The following is a 21511-nucleotide window of genomic DNA, read 5'->3' as shown; positions in this document are numbered from 1 at the left end:
CTTTTGTTGCTCAGATGTGGCCTAAGTCAGCTCAGCAGATGAACTCACTGCCCTCCCTCCTATGTGGGACATAAGTCCCAGGGGTGTAAATCTCCCTGGCAACATGGGAAAGAAATCCTGGGATGAGCCAGGAACCAGCATCAAGGGATTAAGAAAACCTTGATCAAAATGGGGAAGTGAAAAAAAAAAGGGGGGAAGTGAGAAATGAGACAAAATAAAAAGTTTCAGTGGCTGACAGATTTCAAACAAAGTCAAGAGGTTATCCTAGAAGTTATTCTTATGCACGATATAGATATCCCTTTTTAGTTTACAGTGTATTGGAGTGAGTAGAAGAAAGTACCTGAAATGTTAGAGCTGTGTTCCAATAGTCTAGAGTTTTGAAGATGAATGTATAAAGATAAAACTTTTACAATGTGACTGTGGGATTGTGAAATCCTTGTGTCTGTTGCCTCTTTTATCCAGGGTATGAATAGAGGAGTAAAAAAATATGGATAAAAAATAAATAAATAATAGGAGGACAAAGGGTAAAATAAATTGGGTATATAGAAATACTAGTCGTCAATGAGAGCAAGGGGTAAGGGGTATGGTGTATATGAGCTTTGTTTTTTTTTTAATTTCCTTTTCTGGAGTGATGTGAATGTTCTAAAAAATGATCATGGGTGATGAATAGGCAACTATGTGATGACATTGTGAGCCACTGATTTGTACACCATGTACAGAATGAATGTATGCGAAGATTTATCGATAAAATATTAAAAAAGAAAAAAAATTTGGGGGTTATGAAACAACTGAGCTGTCATTCATTGTTAAAGGGAGTGTAAAGTGCTACAACCACTCTGGTGAATTACATAGTAATTTATGATCTTATAAAGTTAAATATGTATCTATCCTGACTCAGCACTTCTACTCTTCAATATTACACATGAGAAGTCAAAGTATATGTCCAGGGGAGTTAGTAAGAAAACATATAAGAGGATGTTCACAATAACTTATTCATAATATTCAAAGCTGGAAACCTCAAACACTCATCAAAAGGAAACAAATTATGGTATATTCATATAATGGAGTACTACCCAACAATAAAAATAAACCTCTGATACATGAAGCAATATAGATGAATCTCAAAAACATTATGTTGAACATAAGCCCAGACACTTTAAAATAGTACATACCAAATGATGATTCCATTTATAAAAAGTCCTAGAACCAGAAAACAATTTTTATGGAGACAGAAAACAGAAAGTTGTTATCTGAGTTGAGAGGGGAATTAACTGGAAAGGAGCATACGGGAATTTTCTGGGATGATGGAAATGTTTGTATCTTGTCTTATTGGTGGTTACAGAGGCACATATAATTGTCAAAACTCACCAAACTGAATACTTAGGATGTATACATTTTATTGTATGAAAATTTTACTTCATTAAAAAAATACTAATCTCATTCACCATCTCCACTCATGTTTCTCAAGACTTCCTTATTTTTGTGAAAGGCAGCAGTTTTTACCACATTCTCCATCATTTGGGCTCAGAACCTAACTGGTACCTTATTCTAGTTCCCATAAATAATCACTTATCAGGAGATCCTTCTTCTGCAAAGCCTGAGTTGTCTTTTCCTTTATCATTCTTCCATACAAGGTCACACCTACTTTTCACCTTACCAAGACTAATGCAATAGCTTATCTTGATCTTTTTCCATCTCTTTGTTGCTATCAATACTACTGTGTCAGATTAATTTTCCCAAAGCACAGCCAGATCGGATTATTTAGCTGATCATAAAACTTAACTGATTTCCTATTACTGTTTATACTAGAAGAAGTCCATGCCACCTTTGCCATCCTCACTGTTTTAGGAGTAGAGGGATCACTAACCTGACTCCAGAATACCAAGAGTATTTGCTTAAAAGGCAGCCCAGGACTATTTGCTCTCTCTTACATTCATGCTGCCCTTGGGATGTAGGAGCTAGTTGGTGAGGCATTAAGGAACAGAAAGGGCTTGAGCCAGGTCATATGTTCCAAGTTCAATGTAGCCAACAATTAAGTTAAATCTTGTTCTCCATTTGTTAGTTCTCCTTTGTGTTTATCTCCTTGAAAATCTTAAGAGAAAAAGGAGTAACTGGCACAGCAGAATCTGAGCACTAAAGGAAGTAATTTCATTAAAAACAGTATTCTAAAATACCAATACATTTTTAAAAGTATGTTAAATACCTCACTTTAATATTCAAATCTCTTTAATTTCCCTTTCATGCTTCCCATACTCCTAGTAAGTGGGACTTCTCACTGTTACCCAAACAAAACCCAAATTAATTATATACTTTACTGCATTTTAAAAGAAAAAAAAATCTAGTTTTTTGCTTTCTTAATATAATATGAAAACAGTTTTTCTTATTTTAATAAAAACTTTCATGCTTACTTATATAATAATGGGGGTGGGGGTAGAAAGAAAAAATTTGTGACTTGACCACCCAGAAATAACTGTGATCATGTTTGGTGGCCATATACCTAACTATTTACAAAATTATTTTTATTAAACGGGTTTAGACTGTTTTGAATTATATTTTTATTAACCAGAAAAATATTGTGGACATCCTTTCATGCTATTTAACGATTATCTTACCCTATCATTTTCTATTCACAGTAACTTGTTACATGGCAAACTCCTAGTTTGGGATATTCATGCTGTTCTGGTTCTTTTGCTGTGAACAAAACTGTAATGCAGAACAGTAATTCTTATAGGAGAAAGGGTGGTTTCCACAATCACTCCATTCCCCCAAAGATGTAGCATTAATTCTTGTTTTCTGGATTGAGTTACACATCAATTTGTCCTCCAGAAAAGTTGTATCAATTTATACACCACATTGGTATCATTCTTACAGCAACTACCCTGCTCTGTTTTGATATAATCATTTATGTACTTCTCCTGCCCTCCTTCTAGTCTTCCATAACTAAGAATTGTATCTTAATAACATTAAAAAGGAAGAGAATAGTGGGCCCTTCCTGAAGTGCTCTGACATAAACTTTACTGACTCATCCCATCCTATCTCCAATGCATGGTCTGCTGAACTGACAGAATAGCTGATTAAAAAAAAGGAATTACCACACATGTATTTCCTACTTCTGACAGCTGAGAGGGCCCAGAAGCAATAATGCCCAGTACCTGTGAGCACACTTAGTGTCCAGGTCTTAGTTTCTAATACCACTTATCTATAAAAAGAACCAGGGCTCCTTGGTGAAAGGGCTGGTTCTAAGATTGGAGCAGGAAATACACAAGATGAGTCTGGGACATCTTGTAGTATCAGAAACTAAAAAACTAAAAAAAGTATTTACCCACCCACGCAAAAGAAAACCAACCCACAATGATGGGCATATTGTCTAAGGGACACATGAACCAACTGAAAGAATGCCTAATGGCTGAAGTTGGAACAATTTGACTAACAAAATAAATAAAGAGTACTGGATTGTAACATAAAGGATAAAAAAATACCCATGATTTCACACTTAAATAAATGATTAAATGGGGGAGAAGAGACAAATCTCCCATGGAAAGAATACCAAATAACTAACAGAGATACTCTGCTCTCAAGGAGGGGGAGCATAATTCCTTAATTCTTAAGTGTGGGCTGCGCATAGTGACTTCCTTCCTTAAAGAGTACGGTATAGGAGTGGGGAGAGTAACTTTACAGTGGAGAAACCTGACAAAACATTACCTTAGCTGTCTAGATGATCAAGGTCAACATCATGTTATTAAGTCATGTTGATAGTATGTGCCCTTGATATGATGTGATGAGAATGGCACTTTACCTTTATGAACTTCTTCCCACAAACCCATTATCCATGAGAAAAACATCAGATAAATCCCCAAACATACATTCTACAAAATATCTGACTAGAAATCATCAAAAACAAGGAAAGTCTGAGAAGCTGTCATACATAGCAAAGAAAAGTCAAAGGAGATAAAAGAATTAAATGTGGTATCCTGGAACAGAAAAAGGACACTAGGTAAAAATTCAGGAAATGTGAATTAAGTATGGAGTTTAGTTAGTAATGTATTGATATTGGCTCATTAATTATAACAGATCTATTATACTAATATAAGACGTTAATAATAGAGGAAACTGGGTGCAGGGTAGATGGGAACTCTATACTATTTTTTATATTTCTGTAAATAGAAAACTGTTCCAAAAGGTAAAATTTATTGGTAACAAAAGGAGGGCATTACAACTTCATTATACAACATGGAAATTTAGGTTTAGAAAGGTTAAACCACTTCAAGTTCATGTGTCAGTAATGATTTACACTTCTTAGGTACTCAATAAGATGCTGGATTGAATCCGTAGAACAAGACAGGTGACAGGAACACTGTGGGTATAAGCTCAAAAGTACCATCAAAGGTAGACTCTGCTTATGTACCTGACTTTCAGGTGATTTCTTTCTTGATCCAAATTCAGATGCTCTTTTACAGTACATGAGAAAAACAATGGTAAGTCTTTCTTTTTTAGTCTCTTCTAAAATAGTCCGTGCAGAGAAAAACCTAAGGAAATGATAACATTTGTGCTGTTTTCTTCTCATCTTTGTTTTGAAAACTATTAGTTCTAATCACAGTGGTACCACATTCTGTCATCTTTCTGGATGGCTATTTTTATATTTTGCTGTGAGAATTGGCCCACTGGGTAATTTCTCAGGATTAACAAGGTACTGGGAAACTGGAGGAAACCCTCTGAATACACACCCTTTGAAACCAGCTGAAAAATAGAAAACTAAGAATGGCAGGAAGAAAAAGAAAATAGCCAAACAAAGAAAATGCAGTGGAAGGCTGCCATTAAAAATAAAACCAGTATATGAAAGTTTGTTACTCCCAAAGTAGCTTGTTAACCTAAATAAAAGCTAGTTCTTCTTAAAACTACTCCATAAGGCTATAAATGCTTTGTTTAAAAGTAATTACATCAAAGGTGATAGAGTTATACAGAGAAGGTAGGTTTTAACAAATGAGTATGAGTGCTGAATCATTATGTTGATATACCTTTTAGTCTCCAGTACCTTAGAGCAGCTACAAGTAAAAACTTAAAATTGTGGAATTGCAACTCATACCAAACCCTGAAATCTGCCCCATACTAATTGTTGCGATGTACTTTGAAATGTATTCCTTTTTTGTATATATGTTATTTTACACGAAAAAAGAAAAAAGAAGAGAAAGAGGAGTATAACAGAGAAGATAGGCTTTAACAAATGAGTATGACTGCTGAATCATTATATTGATATTTTTGTTGGTCTCCAGTGTCTTGGAGCAGCTAGAAGAAAAAATTAAAAATCCTGGAACTGCCACCCATACCAAACTTTAAAATCTGTTCTACAACTAGTTCTTAAAATGTACTTGGAAATTTACTGCTTTTTGTATATATGTTATATTTCACAACTTAAAAAACATTAAGAAGTAATCATACAAAACTTAAGACAGAATTTTAAAAAAGTATCACTAAAAACCCTACATTATACTGCATCTTACTGTAGTATGTTCCACAGAAATAAAACAATGTGGTTTGGGTGCTGGGGGTTACAATTTGCTTTGAAAAAGTCAGCTACAGGTTTGTCCGAAGTGATTTTTAAAGACTACCTTCTTCTAAATCCCCAACTAGGGAGTATAAAAACCCTAAAAGAAGGAAAATGATTTCAAGTGGTGCTATGCTTAGCAAGTAAAAAGGTCTAAAAACCTCCCTGAGGTAAAAATATTCTCTCATAAGTATGCATCATTCCAGTCATTTATAATTTAATTTCCTACATGTTTTGGAAGTAGCAAAATTGCTTAAGTGAACAAGATAATGAATGAGATAAGACACTTAAATCTATGAAAACAGATGTTCTTGTGTTTGAAAAAGGCCAAGATTTTTCTACAAAAATCTGCAAAAACTGGAAATTTTATGTCAAATGGTCATAAATCAAACAGCATTTCTAATGTGATAGAGCGAAAAAGGGTGATCAAGAAAAGCAGTAACAATTAAATAGCTCTGTCTCATAAAATGAAATACTATAACTATCTTAAGGAATGCATCACAGGAATTCTGCAAAATAAAAAGAAGGCATGTGCGGTGTTCAGACTTCAGGGTTACCATAACTTCTCTGATACCACATGTAAAGTTTTATGTGTTTTCCTAAGAAGAATGTTTAGGGCTTTTAATAGATTCAGTATTATGTTAAAGCTTCACAAGGGCAGAAATTTCTATCTTGTTTGGTTCACATTTATTTCGAGCATCAACAATAGTGCCTGACACACAGCAGATACTCATTAAATAATTGTTGAATAAATAAATTCTCATGGGAATATATGACACACAATAACACAATAAGGTTAAGAGGATTTATCTAAAAGAAGTTCCCTACTGACAAATTCATTTATAAAGACTTAAAAATAATTTAAGTGACATTAAGAACTAACATGTATAAAGCACTTACTATCTGCAATCTCTTTTCTAAGCATTTTATATATAGATAGATCACATATTCCTTTTAATAGCCCTCTGACATACATAACATTATTTTCCCAAGTTGACAAATGAGAAAAGAGGTTAAAATCACTTAGATAGAAAGTAGAGGAGCTGGGTCCCATTACCCAACTCTTTTGGCTTCCTAGTCCACATTCTTTTTTTTTTTTTTTTTTTTTACATGGACAGGCACCGGAAATCGAACCCAGGTCCTCAGGCATGGCAGGCAAGCATTCTTACCTGCTGAGCCACCGTGGCCCCTCCTAGCCCACATTCTTAATCCAAATAAATATGCTATAGAAGTAAAGAAATTCCTTTATCATTAGTGAATAGCATTATATATTTAAAAAAATGTTTTTGTCTTTGGGCTTTTTGTAGCTAAAATTGACATGACATTGACTTTGAAAATGGATCTTTTATTTTAGATTGTATGAAAAGTGTTTCTTTGGATGAAGGTTATTCAGTATTTATAAAAAAGCAAAAATAACTAAGGCCCTAATAACATGTGGACAGAGAAATATATGATGCTTCTCAAACAATAACAAAGTAAACAAACACACAAAACCATTGGCCCTTCTATAAGTTAAAGAAAAGGCATTTTCCCTAAAGGCTGAGTTATCGCCAACTTATCTTGATAATTTCAGACCTGAAAAACACAAAACAACAACAAAAAGTATTCTTTAAAATATTCTGGGTTTTATTCTTTGATTAGGGCTTACCACTACATGGATGTATTTTTGAACTACAATATCTTGGCCTCTGGAACTTATGTTTCCTAAATTGTACTAGTGGCGTGTTTTGGGACCCTGCCAAAAACAAAACAAAACTGTTTTAGATATGTTGTACTTAATAGTGTTGAGGAGACCTCCTACCATATTACTCAGTGTCCTATCAAAAATTGTTTATCCTAGAAAAATTATATGCATTTTTCCTTTACAGACAATAATCAAATATCCATTTCTGCTTAGGCCTCAAGGAAGTTCAGAACCAAATTCATAGCCTGATCTTACACTACAAAAGATCTTACGACCTGTATATCTGTGTAGATATTATCTTCCCATTCTACCTATATTTTCCAAATTGCACCCTTATTAACATTTTTCTATGCTATTGATAGTCTCATAAGATACTTCAATATCTTAGGCATTGTATGATTGTGTAAAACTAATTAAAGCCCCTCAAAGTAAATTCCACAGTCCTATCAACAAGAATTCTAGAAATAAATATTTGATTGAGGAGTTCATTTAATACTGACAATACAAAAACATGTTCATCTTAAATTTACCTTTCAAGAACACAGTATGAACCCATGCAAACCCACTCGTCTCTGTGACTAGCAGTCAGTATTTTCCTTTCTATTAGGAACCATGGGATTGCTTTGTCCGGCAGTACTGTTCTTTTACACCAATGCAATAGCAAGGGTTTTAGTGGATAACAGATTTCTGGGTAGATATTGCACTTGGTATATTTATTCTGGTGGTTTGCTCTTGGAGACAAAAACTGTAATTTCAGTAAAATTGCCTATGATTAGATTAACACTTAATAACAGACTTCAAAACATGGATCAAAAAGAGAAAAGAAATTTATCTTTAAAATATTTAAAGAAATAAATCAAACTGTATAAAAACTCATCACTAATATTTAAAAATTTCCATTCCGAACCTTGAAGACATCAAACACAGAACAGACTGGAACTACATTTCTATCATCATGTGGGAGCTGCAGACATTTCAGAATTTGGCCACAACTGTGTAAAGACTGTGTAAAGACTGTGTAAAGGTAGGCTTCTCACAAAGAATGGAGAAGAAGGAATTTAGTGCTCAACCTAGAACACAATGTAATGGATAAAACACAAACTCCAGGGGGTCAGGCAGTGTGGTTCTGAATATTGCCTTCCCATCTAATTAACTTACTTGTATACGCTTGGGCAAGTCACTTAACTTGTGTGAGCCTTAATGTAAAATGGATATACTATTTGCTGCCTCCCAGAGTTTATCAGAAGCAAAGGACAATAATGAACAGAGAGGAGGTGGCATAAGGTCTGGTACATCAGTAGTAGCTCTTACCAAACAAACTTGAGATTTATGATAGTTGGCATATACAGGTTTTCCTGTGTTTTAGACTTAGTGCTCTGTGCAGGATCTGCAACCTTAAACAGTAAATAATTCAGAAATTCATTGTATATTACCAACTTCATAAATGATTTAATCCAATGAAATTATAAAGACAAATCAGCATAAAAACTGGCACTTAAAATGTAAATGGTACAATAAGGTGGCGGTTTTTTTTTTTTTTTAATAATTCTATGTTAACCAAAACAATATATAGTTCAATATAAAATACCTTGGCTGGTTATCTTTATTTTTTTACATCATTTCTCAGAGAACAAAATCCATTTTCGTTTCTCTATTACCATGGTTTCTTTTAGTAAGGAACTATTTCATTTCAAGATAATCAAATAACTATAACAACCCCAAACGTCTCTAATCTTTTCTGGACTTTTCCCCTCTCAATGAAGAAAACTACCCACCTCGAATAAAAGCACAACAAGACAACGATGCAATGTAATCAATGAACAGCTATAGAATTATTACAGAAATGAGACTCAAGACGTCTGCTCCAGAAATGTTTATTAAATAAGTGCCTCTAATACATAGTTTTAAACAATACTATATATTTATTATGTTAAATCTATAGCAAACAAACACAATGATGATTTTTTTAGAAGAGCAGAAAGTCTCTTCAGAAGACATGGCTCTAATAAAATAACATACTGCTATTACTTTGTTTCAATCCAAATATGGCATTATGGTGCCAGTCTAAAAATAAATCTGAATCCCATGTGATATGCAGACCTTTAGCTATGCTCGTTTCCTTTTAGGGCTCTAGTTTCCCACAGGAAAATTATTCAACGTTTGGCAAAACTGTTTCAAATCATGTATAGATAAGGCATAAATGTTAACTGCACTGTCCATTTCCTGCTTCCCAACTGCTGATTCTCCTTCACAGCAGCCCATCATAAAGAGGTCGAAAAAGGAAATACTCAACAACTTTACCTGACAAAAGTAAACACACAAAGTGTCATTCTGAGTAAAAAAGTGGTAGTGGTAGTGGTGGTGGGATGATTTATGAGTCAGCTAAATTAGAAGACAAAATTATTACACACACAGTTATTATATTCTGAACAAATGTTTCTGGTAACTGTGATGGCTTCCAAATACTTATTTCAATGAGTATTATTTATATTACTAAGTTATATCAAATGCTCTTAGTACAGCTTAATACTGATTATATTATTTGACTTATACTATTTCCTTAAAAGTTTTATAACTCATATTATAGGCTAAGAATACAAGCCTGTCAAAAATCACTCAAAACACAAAACACACATACATAAATGACCAAGCCCTACATTCTTCAAGCTGTATTTTTACCTAACCAAATCAATCAAATTATGATTTTCAAGAAAACACTACATTTCATGCTTAACAAATACTTTATTTTAAAAAGGTTACTTCTGAAAGCAAGTCTGAAGAGATTTAAGTGTACCAATTGAGTAGCAAAAACATAACAGCTATAGAATGACTAGATACGCTGACGTAAAACTTTACAATTCTATGGAAGTTTCTTGCCCTTTAAACAGTTAAACATTAAATGAGAAGCTATGTTTAAATGATATTGGACATGAAAGCTCTTCATCAGTGAACTGCTGGAATTGTCGACTTGCATTTAAATTTCTGTAAGAGGCTTGCATTCACATACATTCAAAAGTCATAGGTATATATTCTGAGTTTCGATGTTTAATTATCCATTTTTATGTAAATTTCAGTCAAAAATGAAGTTTTCTGGAGTTTCATTATACAAAAATCATCATGTTTAAGATTTTAACTTTTCTACTGAAGAATTATTCTTAAGTAACCATCACCAAGAAAAAGAAACTTAAATATTTGAAACCTAGCTTATTTTATCATTAATGTATAAAGCTTAAGTAAATACCTTTTTTTTTGTATGCTGTATGGCGGCAGTCACATCTCATTCTTTTTCCATATGAGTATCCCCTTATTGTAGCACCATTTGTTGAATTTTTTTGTTTTGTTTTGTTTTCCGTTTGTTTGGGAAGTGCTGGGCTGGGAATCGAACCCGGGTCTCCCTCATGGCAGGCAAGAACTCTACCACTGAACTACCCTCGCACCCCCCTAAGTAAATATCTTTTACTCTACTTACCTAAAAACTTAAAACTTTTCAGCACATACAAAATAATTCCAACCAAAATCTATTAGTGTCTATGTAATAAATGAAAAAGTTAAAACATGCTCCAAAGAGCTTTTCTGGAATTAAATTATTTTTATGTTACACCTTTAAAAATTACTGGACAGTCAGTTATCTTCAATTCCATTTAAGCAAAAACTTTACCCTCCAATCTCACTAGTAGTAAAAATACTATAAAAATGAATGAAGGCAGAGAAGATCAGGTTTAACAAACAGGTATGAGTGCTGAATCATTAGACTGATATTTCTTTTAGACTCCAGTACCTTAGAGCAAGTAGCTAGAGACAAAAATCTAAAATTGTGGAATTGCAACCCTCACCAAACCCTGAAATCTGTTCTATAACCAACTGCTGCAATGTACTCTGAAATTTATTGCTTTTATGTATATATGTTATTTAAAGAGAAAAATATACAACAGAGAAGATAGCATTTAAAAAATGAGTATGATTGCTAAAGCATTTATTTATACTTCTGTTGGTCTCTAGTATCTTGGAGCAGCTAGAAGAAAAAAAAACAAAAAATCGTGGAACTGTAACCCATACCAAATTTTAAAATCTTTTCTATAACCACTTGTTAAAATGTACTTGGAAATTTATTGCTTTTTTTTTGTATATATGTTATTTTATAATAAAAAAAATAAACCAAAAAAAACTAATGAAGGCATTCCAGAACCACCCATTTATTTATTTTTACTTCCTCTAACAAATATCTCTTAGACTGCTGCCAGTAAATAAAATAACATTTTAGCTAATTAAGATTTTTCAAATCTTTCAAATCTTAATTCGTTTGGCTGAAAGTACCAACATTTGAATGTTTGTTTCCCCACTTCTTTTTATTTTTCCAAAACCTACTAGTAACTCTACTTTCTAAGAACCTCACAAACGCTGAAAAATCCTTTGGACTTATTCTTGTGGCATGACTGAGAAACAGACTGAGAAGTCTGTGTCCTAGGTTCTAGTTCCAATTCTGCAACTAATTAACCTTCACACCTCCTTATCTCCTTTGTGAAAGGGATCTATCTATATTACAACCTCTAAGGGATCTTCTAGCTCTGTAATTTTAGGACTCTGTATTTATGTCATGCATCCACTCAGAAATATTAAGGTCATCTCCATTTTCTACCTGGAATACCCCCTTAGCCAGTTACTCTAGACTCAGTTTATTTATTTATTTTTTTTATTCTCCATTACATCTCAATGGGAAACCTCTGATCCACCCATTCTACCCTATTCACAAAGAAGATAGCAACAACAGCTAACAAGTATTGAGTTTTACTGCGTGCTAAACACTGTGCTGAGAGCTACACACACGCATTAGCTCCTTTAATCCTCACAATAATCCTTCCAGATTCTTAACTGGATTTTATAGTTAAAAAACTGAGACAAAGAGAGATATGTATCTTGCCCCAGGTCTCAGAGCTAGTAAGTAAAAGGGCTAGGATTCAAATCCAGATATTTCTGCCTCTCAAGTACATACTTTTATGTATGTATTACATGATTTTTTTCTTATTCTTTAAGTACATAAACAGCACTTCTCTGAAGCTCAAAAATGCCTTTTGCCATAAATTTATTTTCCTCCTAAAACCAACTCATTTATAAAGTTCATTTAAGGAGACATTTATTTGCCGCTTTGACACCAACTATCTTTAAAATATTAAACCTTTCATTGTAAGCCTCAATGCGCTGTTTCTTGATGAAATAATCTAATTATGATATGTATCCTAATGTCTGAGAGTTTGATAGGACTAATCCCTCTACAGAACATACCATAAAAGCAGGGCAATAACATAAAACAGAAATTTGAAGGCACTGAAGCAAACCTTCACAGGCAAGATTGAGGGTAGCTATCCTGAGAGAAGGAAGCATACCGGCAGCTCCACATACACCTAGGACTTTTTTTCTGAGGTTATGTGCCAATTTGCAGCAGGCCCTAGAAGTCAGGGGAAGATGGACCTCTGTGCGACATCATTATAATTACAACAATCTTTTACTGAGCTCTACAATACATCAAGCACAATTTTACATACTTTAGATAGAATTAACTTTCACAGTAATTCTAATAAAGACACATTATCCCATTTTACAAAGTAGAAAAGCAAGGGCCAGAGACTATAAAACCCATGCTCTTTTCACTAACTTCTGCTTTATCTGAAGGAAAAAAAAGATTCCAAAAGTATAAAGTAACACAACAGACTGTAACAACGTAAAAACCCTTACTTTTAACGTAGCCCATATCTCATCTTGAACAGACTCCTGTAATGTTGGTGTCATTTCATTTAAAGAAAAGCATTCTTCTGAAATTCAGACAGCTTAAGATGATCTAATAAATTGCCAGAAATTCTGTAAATTTTTTTTAACTTTCAGTGCTCGAGAGGCTACAACACACATCTTCAATACAATTCATGATGTTAACATAACCTACACATATCACATTACAAAGGGAATTCAAAAAAAAATTTATATACACACACACACAATAATTTTCAAAGTACATTTTAACAAGTAGTTACAGAACAAATTTCAAAGTATGGTATGGGTTACTGTTCCACAATTTCAGGTTTTTCCTTGTAGCTGCTCCCAAACAACACAGGAGACTAAAAGAAATCTCAATATAGTGATTCAGAATTCATATTCATTTGTTAAATCCTATCATTCTCTGTTATAGAGCCTCCTTTTCCTTTGAACTTTTTCTCATTCTATAGGGGTCTTTTAGGCTGTGCACATTCTAACTTTTTCTTGTTGAAAAAGGTTGTCAGCAATATAGAATAGGGGGATAAAATTAGTTGATGGTCTTGGAGAGGATGGAGAGAGAGAAAGAGAGAGAGACACAGAGAAGCCACATCTGTGCAACAAAAGAGGTATTCTGGAAGCAACTCTTAGGCATAATCATAGGTAGAATTAGCTTCTAGGAGGGAACTTTTTTTAAATGAAAAAGACTTTTAAGTCATATTCTGCCCCCTAGGAGACAATGATCAGAGTTCCACATTTGGCATATGGTCTTTAACTTTGTTTTTTTTTTTTTTTGAGGGGACATGTCTAGCTATAAATGGCTTTGGCAATGGAAGTTTCTTCAGTTTATACAGAAGAAATTCCAGAAATAAATCATGTTGTTCTCTCTCCAAAATATTATCTTACTAATTCAATTCAATGCAATTCAACAAGTACTACTTTGAAAAGATCATTACTTCTGCATTTTCCTTTTTTAACAATGTATCTCATTAAATGATTACAATCATGATAAATGAACATACAGATGTGCTTTTTACTTTGCCCTTTTCCATGTCATACATTGTTTGATAACTGTAGGTCATTTTACCAGGGTCTTTTTGTCTATTGATACTTTGGGTTCTTTTTATCCTGTCTAGCTGGATACTTTCTGTCCATCTTTAAAGGGGGTCGTGTATGTGTATGTCTGTATATGGGAGGGTATCAAAATACTACTCTACTCAGAGCCTAGATCATCTCATATACTGCCTTCTAAGGAAATCCATCCATACCCACTCCCCTCCTAACATATAGCACTGTGCTTTTCTCTCATGATCTCATAATACCAGGTTAGATACTATAGATATTTGCATACTGGGACACACACACATACCTATACATGTGTATATATACATATATACTTATCATACATTCCTTCCCATGATGTTAAAGAAGAAAGATGTTTTCTAGTACCCGCTATCTTCTCTTGGTAAAAACCCAAATTTTAAAATCTGAAAAGATTCAAATAGATACCTGTGAGCATACTGACACAGTAGATTAGGTCTTGCAGCCCTAAAACTTAGTTTTCACAACTGTAAGAAGAAATAATATCAATCTTGCCTATCTTCCTAAGAGAATATAACAAGATGATGAACAGGAACTGCTCTGAAAAGGACCACAGACAATATGCTATTATGCCTGCATTCTTCTACTTCAGTAATAAGTTCTCCATCTATATTTCCTCCACCTATACAGTTGCAAAGGTGAAAAAAAATAAGGCTTATAATGAAAAACAGCAGATCCCTTCCGTCCTTCCACTCTGCTCCCTGTTTCCCAGAGGCAACCATTTCCATTTTTTTTTTCAGCTGTTTCTTTTGGGGATTTTCTAATAAAATTCTTTAAAAGCCACTTTCTTTTTTCTTTTTTCATTTTCAGACATTATCTCCCAACTTTCTAACATGGAAGATGATACCATTGCTCTGTTACACACCAAACACACACAACATATTGCCCTTTTCTATATCCTGTCAAAACAGTTTTGCTGAAAATATTTTATTAAATCGATACTGTTTATAATTGAGTCAGAGTACATGTATCATAATTAGATTTCCCCTTCAATTTCCTCCTTTTCTTTTTCTGAAGCTATTGCTTTTTTCTTTTGCTTGGTTTTCCAGGTATCTATCCCTAGAAATCTGACAGAACTGTAAAGTTCCTTTCAATATGATCAAAACCTCAACTGTTCTTTCCTAGATACACACTTCCTTACTGCCCTTCTTTCTGTTCCAATTTGGACTAATTGCTCTCTAGGCCTGCTGCACAGCTCTCTTCCTGGGCTTTCAGTCCCTGTCACTATGGTAATTCTCTTCATATCTCACCTATATTGGAGTTCTTGTTTGCTGAGCTCTGTATTTTCCCCTCTTAGTTTCAATCCTCATTCCGGGGAAGCATATCTTCTGGTAACTTCCTGAGAAAGTATGTGAGACAGATAAATGTTTTGAGACCTTACATATGAAAGATAGTTTGGGCATAAAATCTTAGATTGGAAATCACTTTTCTTCAAAATTGTGACTTTATTCCCCATTATTGTCTTACTTCAAAGTGACTGAAATTCCGGCGTCATTCAGATCCCTATAGTTGCATAGGTTTCTATTCTTCCACCTTCACCCCAGACTAAAAAGCTTTTAAGATTCTTCTTTAACCATGAAATTTTATGACTATTTGCCATGGTGTGTCTTTTTCTATTGTTGAGCTGGCCTCTTCTTTTTGGAAACACACATCCTCTATTTCTGGAAAATTTTTCCTTGTGATATTCCTTTGAGAATCTCTTTCTCTCTTTTTCTCTATTAAGTTTCTAGAAATCCTGTCAGATCTTGTGCTGCCTTCCTTGATTCAGCCTCTAATTTCCTTGCTTTTCATGTACGTTCATCTTTGTTTCACTATCTAGCATACTTCAACTCTTACAGCATAATTCAACTTTCTCTTCCGACTCTTCTGTTGATTTTTATAATGTCTTATATCATACTTTAAATCTCTTTCTTACTTTCGTAATGCTCCTTTCTTATGGTATTCTGCTCTCCTTTAAAAGAAACAAAACCTTCTCTGAGAGTACTAGTTACAGAGGGATTTTGGGGGGGAAGTTTTCTTCTATCCTACATTATTTTTGTTTTGTTTTGTTTTTGTTTATGATTGTTTTGAACTCTGTATTTTATGTGAAAAGATTTTCTCAAAAGTCCAGGGATCTCTAGCTGTTTGTTAACATTAAAATAGAGAAAGCTTTGTATGAATGAGTGGGATTTGTTGACTTTTGGGCAGCACCATAAGGTGATCAAGCAGGGAACATACCTGTTTTGTTTGGGAATCCTCAATGTCAGTCCTCAAACTATACTCCTCTTATTTCCTGTTCAGAAGATTTAAGGCTACTTAAGTGCATTATAGGAATACAGTGGGATAAGGGGACTTTTTTTTTAATATTCAGACTTTCTCTTGTCACTCATGTTTTTAACCAGGTACCTTAGTCCCATCCTCAGCTATGACTGTAACCCAGAGAATCTTTGGTTCAATTTCTCCAAAAGTAAATAATTCATCTTTTACTGGGATAGGGAAAATCAAGCTGCCTGCTTAAGCCACCTTTAGATGGGATAACAGTGAGGTGAAGTGGAGGACTGGGGGTTGATGGTGTCTAAATGTGCCTTACATAAACTTTCTATCAATTCTGTTTTCAGCCTCATCCAATTTCCACTTTTAGAAGCATCCTTGGACTCCAATTCCCAAGTATTTCCAAGGTTCTATGGGCAGATCAGCTTGCTTCTTTTAGCACCCACCCCCCATCTCTTGTTGACTTTAGGACTGACCTTTGTCCATTCTGCTCCATCAGTTGCCACCTGTCTACTGGGATCCTATATTTCAAAATTTTGTTGGTATCATTAATCTGCCATCGTCTCTGCTGTACTTCTGTCTGTCCATACACTTTATGTTTTTACTTTTCTTTTTAGTAGAGGTAACAGAATTAAACATGCATATTCAATCTACTATATTTAAAAAGAAGTCTGCCCTATAGTTTTCAACTCTAGGAGTTTATATATTGGTAAAGAATAAAGACTTTAGAATCAAAGAACTGGGTTTGAATTCTAACACTGTCACTAAGAGTGTAACCTTGGAAATTTCTTAACTTCTTTAAGCCTAAGTTTTCTCACCTGTAAAACAGGGATAATAAAAATAAGTTACTGTGAGAATTAAATGAGGTAAGAACATAGACCCTAGAGTAGAAAGATCCAGGTTTGAATTCCAGATATACCACTTATTAGCTATGTGATTCTGACAACTCTAAATCTCAGTTTCCTACGGTCCCTTACAGCTCAAATGTCCCTCCCCATACCCTGTGCTAGATATAATCTGACATTTTATACATTTAATGTCTCAGCCCTCATTATTTAACAGACAATTTATTTTTATAGATATTTGCATATATCTTGCTTTTTCCAATGAGGCAGTGCGTAGGCTCTACATGTAAAAACCAAGCTGGAGGTTACTCTTATATAAGCTTCAGCTAGATATTGCAAATTGCCACGGTATATAAAGCCTCAATGAATGGTATTCCTAAAAACTCTAAAGAATACCCAGGGCCCTATCCAAGGTTCATAAAAGTTTCACTAAGTCTATTTTTCAGAAACTTAAAATGTCCAGATTGTTCCTATGTCAGATAATCCCTGAAACCCAGAGGCACCAGTTTCTCCAAGAACACTGACCAGTTGCATCCCTCTATCCCACAGTGTCCACACCCCTTTTCAACATGAAGAAATTAGAATGGTCATTGCCCATATATCCTGAAGATTGGGAGAAGGATCAAATGAGAGTGAGAAGTTGTATAGAGAAGATAGGATTTAACAAATGATTTTGACTATTGAATCATTACATTGATATTTCCTTTAGTCTCTAGTATACTAGAACAGCTAGAAGGAAATAGCTGAAATTGTGAACTGTAACACATACCATACTTTGAAATTTGGTCTATAACTACTTGTTAAATTGTGCTTTAATATTTATCACTTTTCTGTATATGCTATATTTCACAATTTAAAAATGTTTTAAAAAAAAAGAAGCTGAGTTGTTTCCCCAACCTTTAGGAATAAAGGAATAAGGCTGCCCTTTGAGTATTAAATCATGAAATCATTATCTTTTATGATAAAAGATAAGTGAAGTGATATATAAAACCACCTTAAAGAAAAAAGAATGAGTTTCAGGCTTGTAAGACTACTAAAACTTTCAAGAAAGTGGACTAAATAACAGGTAATAAAATATCTTAATTTAACTAAAGAAATAATACGTTGATGAGAAGGTAGGGTGGCCAGTACTGGAAGCAGAGATGATTTCAACTTTTATTATGATCCCAATGATAAGGCCTTCCCAATTGTGAAAATGGCAAATTAGGCTTAGTCTGTACCAGTTAATTTTCATGTTACAGAACCATGTTCTGAGAATTCATCCTCACTAAGCAATCTTCAGAATGATTTGCTTCCCATGGAGACCTACCAGTAGGGAAACATGGCCCCCTACTGCCAGAATCTTATTTCTTATTTTAAGCTAATAAAGTGACATTATGATTGTATATACTGGCACTATGTGAACTCACCCTAAAACACAGACTCACTAGAGCCATTTACAGGTGGCCTTGTAAATTCCTTCACATAAAGAGACCTTGTGAGGCTTCCTTAAGGAAAGATTATTATAGACTTTTTTTTCATGTCAAACATCTAAAGACTAACGTTCTAAAAGAAAGGAATAATGTAATACTTCACATCTCTCTCTGAGGTCAGCTATTTTTGTACACAGCAGAATCTGTTGAATAAGTGCTTCTTCTTGATTGCTTCTTAAACTTTTCCTAAAAACCACTGCCTAGCATAAAACAACTCTCTCCACCCTATGGCAGTATCATCTGAAGGACTTCCTTCAGGCTACTTGGTCTTTGCAACAGTGTGTTAAGAAAAAGAAAAAAGAGTTGGAAAACTGGTAAAGACTGAAAAGGAGGAAAGCAATAATCTCTTTCTTTCAGTAAGGCTTTCCATAGCTCCTCTTTACTTGTGGCTGTTTTTACAGCCTCCCTTATCTGGATCCAGAGGAAGGAAAAGGTGTAATTCTGCTGCATATTTGTTATCCAATGTGGCAATCTGGCGCTCTGGTAGCATTAAATGATGATTGTTAGGCCATGGCTATAAGGTTTCTAGGAGTAAAGTTTCTTGGCATATAGGGCACTCATATTCCCACACCTGGTCTCTTGGTACTAAAGAGAAATTTCATTCATTATTCAGCATCTGGAATGGTCTAGACCAAATGGAAGACTGCTTGTGGAGCTCTGGACTACTTTTGAGCATTACTACCCTAAGTCCCTTACCAAAAAGAAAAAGGCTGGTGACTAGAAGTAAGAATTAAAAAAAGTCATTCATATAAAATAGATGGTTTACGGAAAAAAGTACAATCAATGCAAGCTAGGGTCTACAGTCAACAGTAACATTGTAATGTGCTTCCACTGAATATAACAAAGGTATGCCAAAACTAAATGTCAACAAGCAGAGAGATCGGGAATTGGGGTATGGATTCTCTGTGGGAGAAAAGGAAATGTCTTCAGATAGAGTATGGTGGTGAAGGCATGTCTATACACTCAGGCTTGATAGTATGAAATGTGAATAAAACTATTTAAAAATGAACAGAGAGAAACAAGTGTTAGAGAAAAATGCAGAGAAAGAGATGTACCTGTTCACTGTTGGCAGGGAAGATGAGAGGTGCTGCTCTTGGAGGGGAGTGTGGTGGTTCCACAGGAGGGTAGGGGTGGCTTTGCTTTATGATCCTGAAACCCAGTTGCTCAGTTTATACCTGGAGGAGCAGGGGACAGGAGTGGACATTTGCACACTAGTGTTTCTGGAGGAAGTGTTCCGGATCCAAAATGAATGGAGGTGGCCTAAGGGTATGACTGAGGAATGGAAGGGGGAACTGTGGTGTATACATACAATGGACTACTATAGCAGCCACAAGAAGGAATAAAGTTGTGAGGCAAGCAACTAGGTGAATGAACCTTAAGAACTATATGTTGAATGAAATGTCAGGAACAAAAAAGACAAATATTATCATGTCTCAATCATATGGATTAACTATAATATAAAAACTCAGTGGAACTAAAGTCGAGGGCATGGGTTATCAGGTTGGGGCCTATTGTAAAGGGTCCTCGATTGTAACCTCTTATAGTCACATTTATTTAGGAGGTGTAACTGTTCTTTCTAAATTCTGAGATACTGAGCTTTTCGTTTATAACATGGTCTTTCCCAGAAACTTTGGTGTATTTAAGTGACACCTGAGACTCAGAGTTAGCACCCTGAAGCTATGAAAGTCAGTAGTACCCTATACAGGAACTGTTTAAAAAGCTGAAAAAGTGATCGGACAGTGAGTAGAGATATGAATGAAGTTAATCTGGATAGGACTAAAGTATATCAGAATACAGGGTAAAGGATGATAGCATCCATATTTTAAACTTCAACTTCTGTGTGAGACTAAAGGGAGAGATGTTTATTGGGTGCAAAATTTTTATTCTGGGTAGTGCATTTCCCAATTTAACTTTTATGGTCAGTTTAATTGAACACCATAAGTACACGGAATCTTGAATAGGAAGTGAGATTTTGTTGGTTTGTCCAGGTTAGTGTGATGCCCCAATAAATAGACTAATTTGGGCAGTGAATAAAGAAGTATTTGCAAAGTCCCTTGGGGGACTGGGGAGAAAGGAGGAAATATTCAACTTCCCCAACTGATATTCTCGCAAGCAGTGGGAACAATCTATGAAATTTATTCCTGCAAAGGATAGGTGAAGCCTACTTAAAATTAGGCCTAAGAGTCACCCCCAGGGAACCTCTTTTGTGGCTCAGATGTGGCCTCTCTCTCTAAGCCAACTCGGCAGGTGAACTCACTGCCCTCCCTCCTGCATGGGACATGACTCCCAGAGTTGTAAATCTCCCTGGCAATGTGGAAAAGAAATCCCAGGATGAGCCAGCCCCCAGCATCAAGTGATTGAGAAAGCCTTCTTGATCAAAAGGGAGAGGAGAGAAATGAGACAAAATAAAGCTTCAGTCGCTGAAAGATTTCAAACAGAGTCAAGAGGTTATCCTGTAGGTTATTCTTATGCATTATGTAGAAATTCCTTTTTAGTTTATGGTGTATTAGAATGGGTGGAGGTAGTACCTGAAACTGCTGAGTTGTGTTCCAGCACTTAGAGTTTTAAAGATGAATGCATAAAGATACAACGTTTACAATGCGACTGTGTGATTGTGAAAACCTATATCTGATGCGCCTTATATGCAGGTTATGGACAGATGAGGAAAAAAATATGGATAAAAAATAAATAAATAATGGGGGAACAAAAAGTGAAATAGATTGGGTAGACGGCAATACTAGTGGTCAATGAGAGGGAGGGGTAAGGGGCATGGTACGTATGAGCTTCTTCTTTTTTCTATTTCTTTTTCTGGAGTGATGCAAATATTCTAAAATATGATTATGGTAATGAATACACAACTATGTGATGATATTTT

At 34.8% G+C, this 21511-nt stretch overlaps 1 protein-coding gene across 9 annotated transcripts in view; it reads right to left on the bottom strand.

Moving 5' to 3' along the window:
• Positions 1–21511, bottom strand: part of RABGAP1 (RAB GTPase activating protein 1) — a 241405-nt gene that overhangs the window by 72003 nt on the left and 147891 nt on the right. The window contains exon 1 of one of the 9 annotated variants that reach the window (XM_077144193.1): positions 15320–18131. The exons of 7 other annotated variants lie outside the window; for them this stretch is intronic. Coding sequence is in view for 1 of the 2 variants with exons in the window: in XM_077144192.1 (XP_077000307.1) it covers positions 4406–4564 (159 nt within the window). In the remaining variant the exon portion in view is untranslated. Of the gene's footprint in view, positions 1–4405; positions 5158–15319; positions 18132–21511 lie in introns of those variants that run through there. One more of the 9 variants, XM_077144192.1, reaches the window with a different exon arrangement.

This window comes from Tamandua tetradactyla, chromosome 2 (assembly GCF_023851605.1).
Source record: "Tamandua tetradactyla isolate mTamTet1 chromosome 2, mTamTet1.pri, whole genome shotgun sequence".
Taxonomy (NCBI): Eukaryota; Metazoa; Chordata; class Mammalia; order Pilosa; family Myrmecophagidae; genus Tamandua; species Tamandua tetradactyla.
This window is presented reverse-complemented; position numbering and strand designations above follow the sequence as displayed.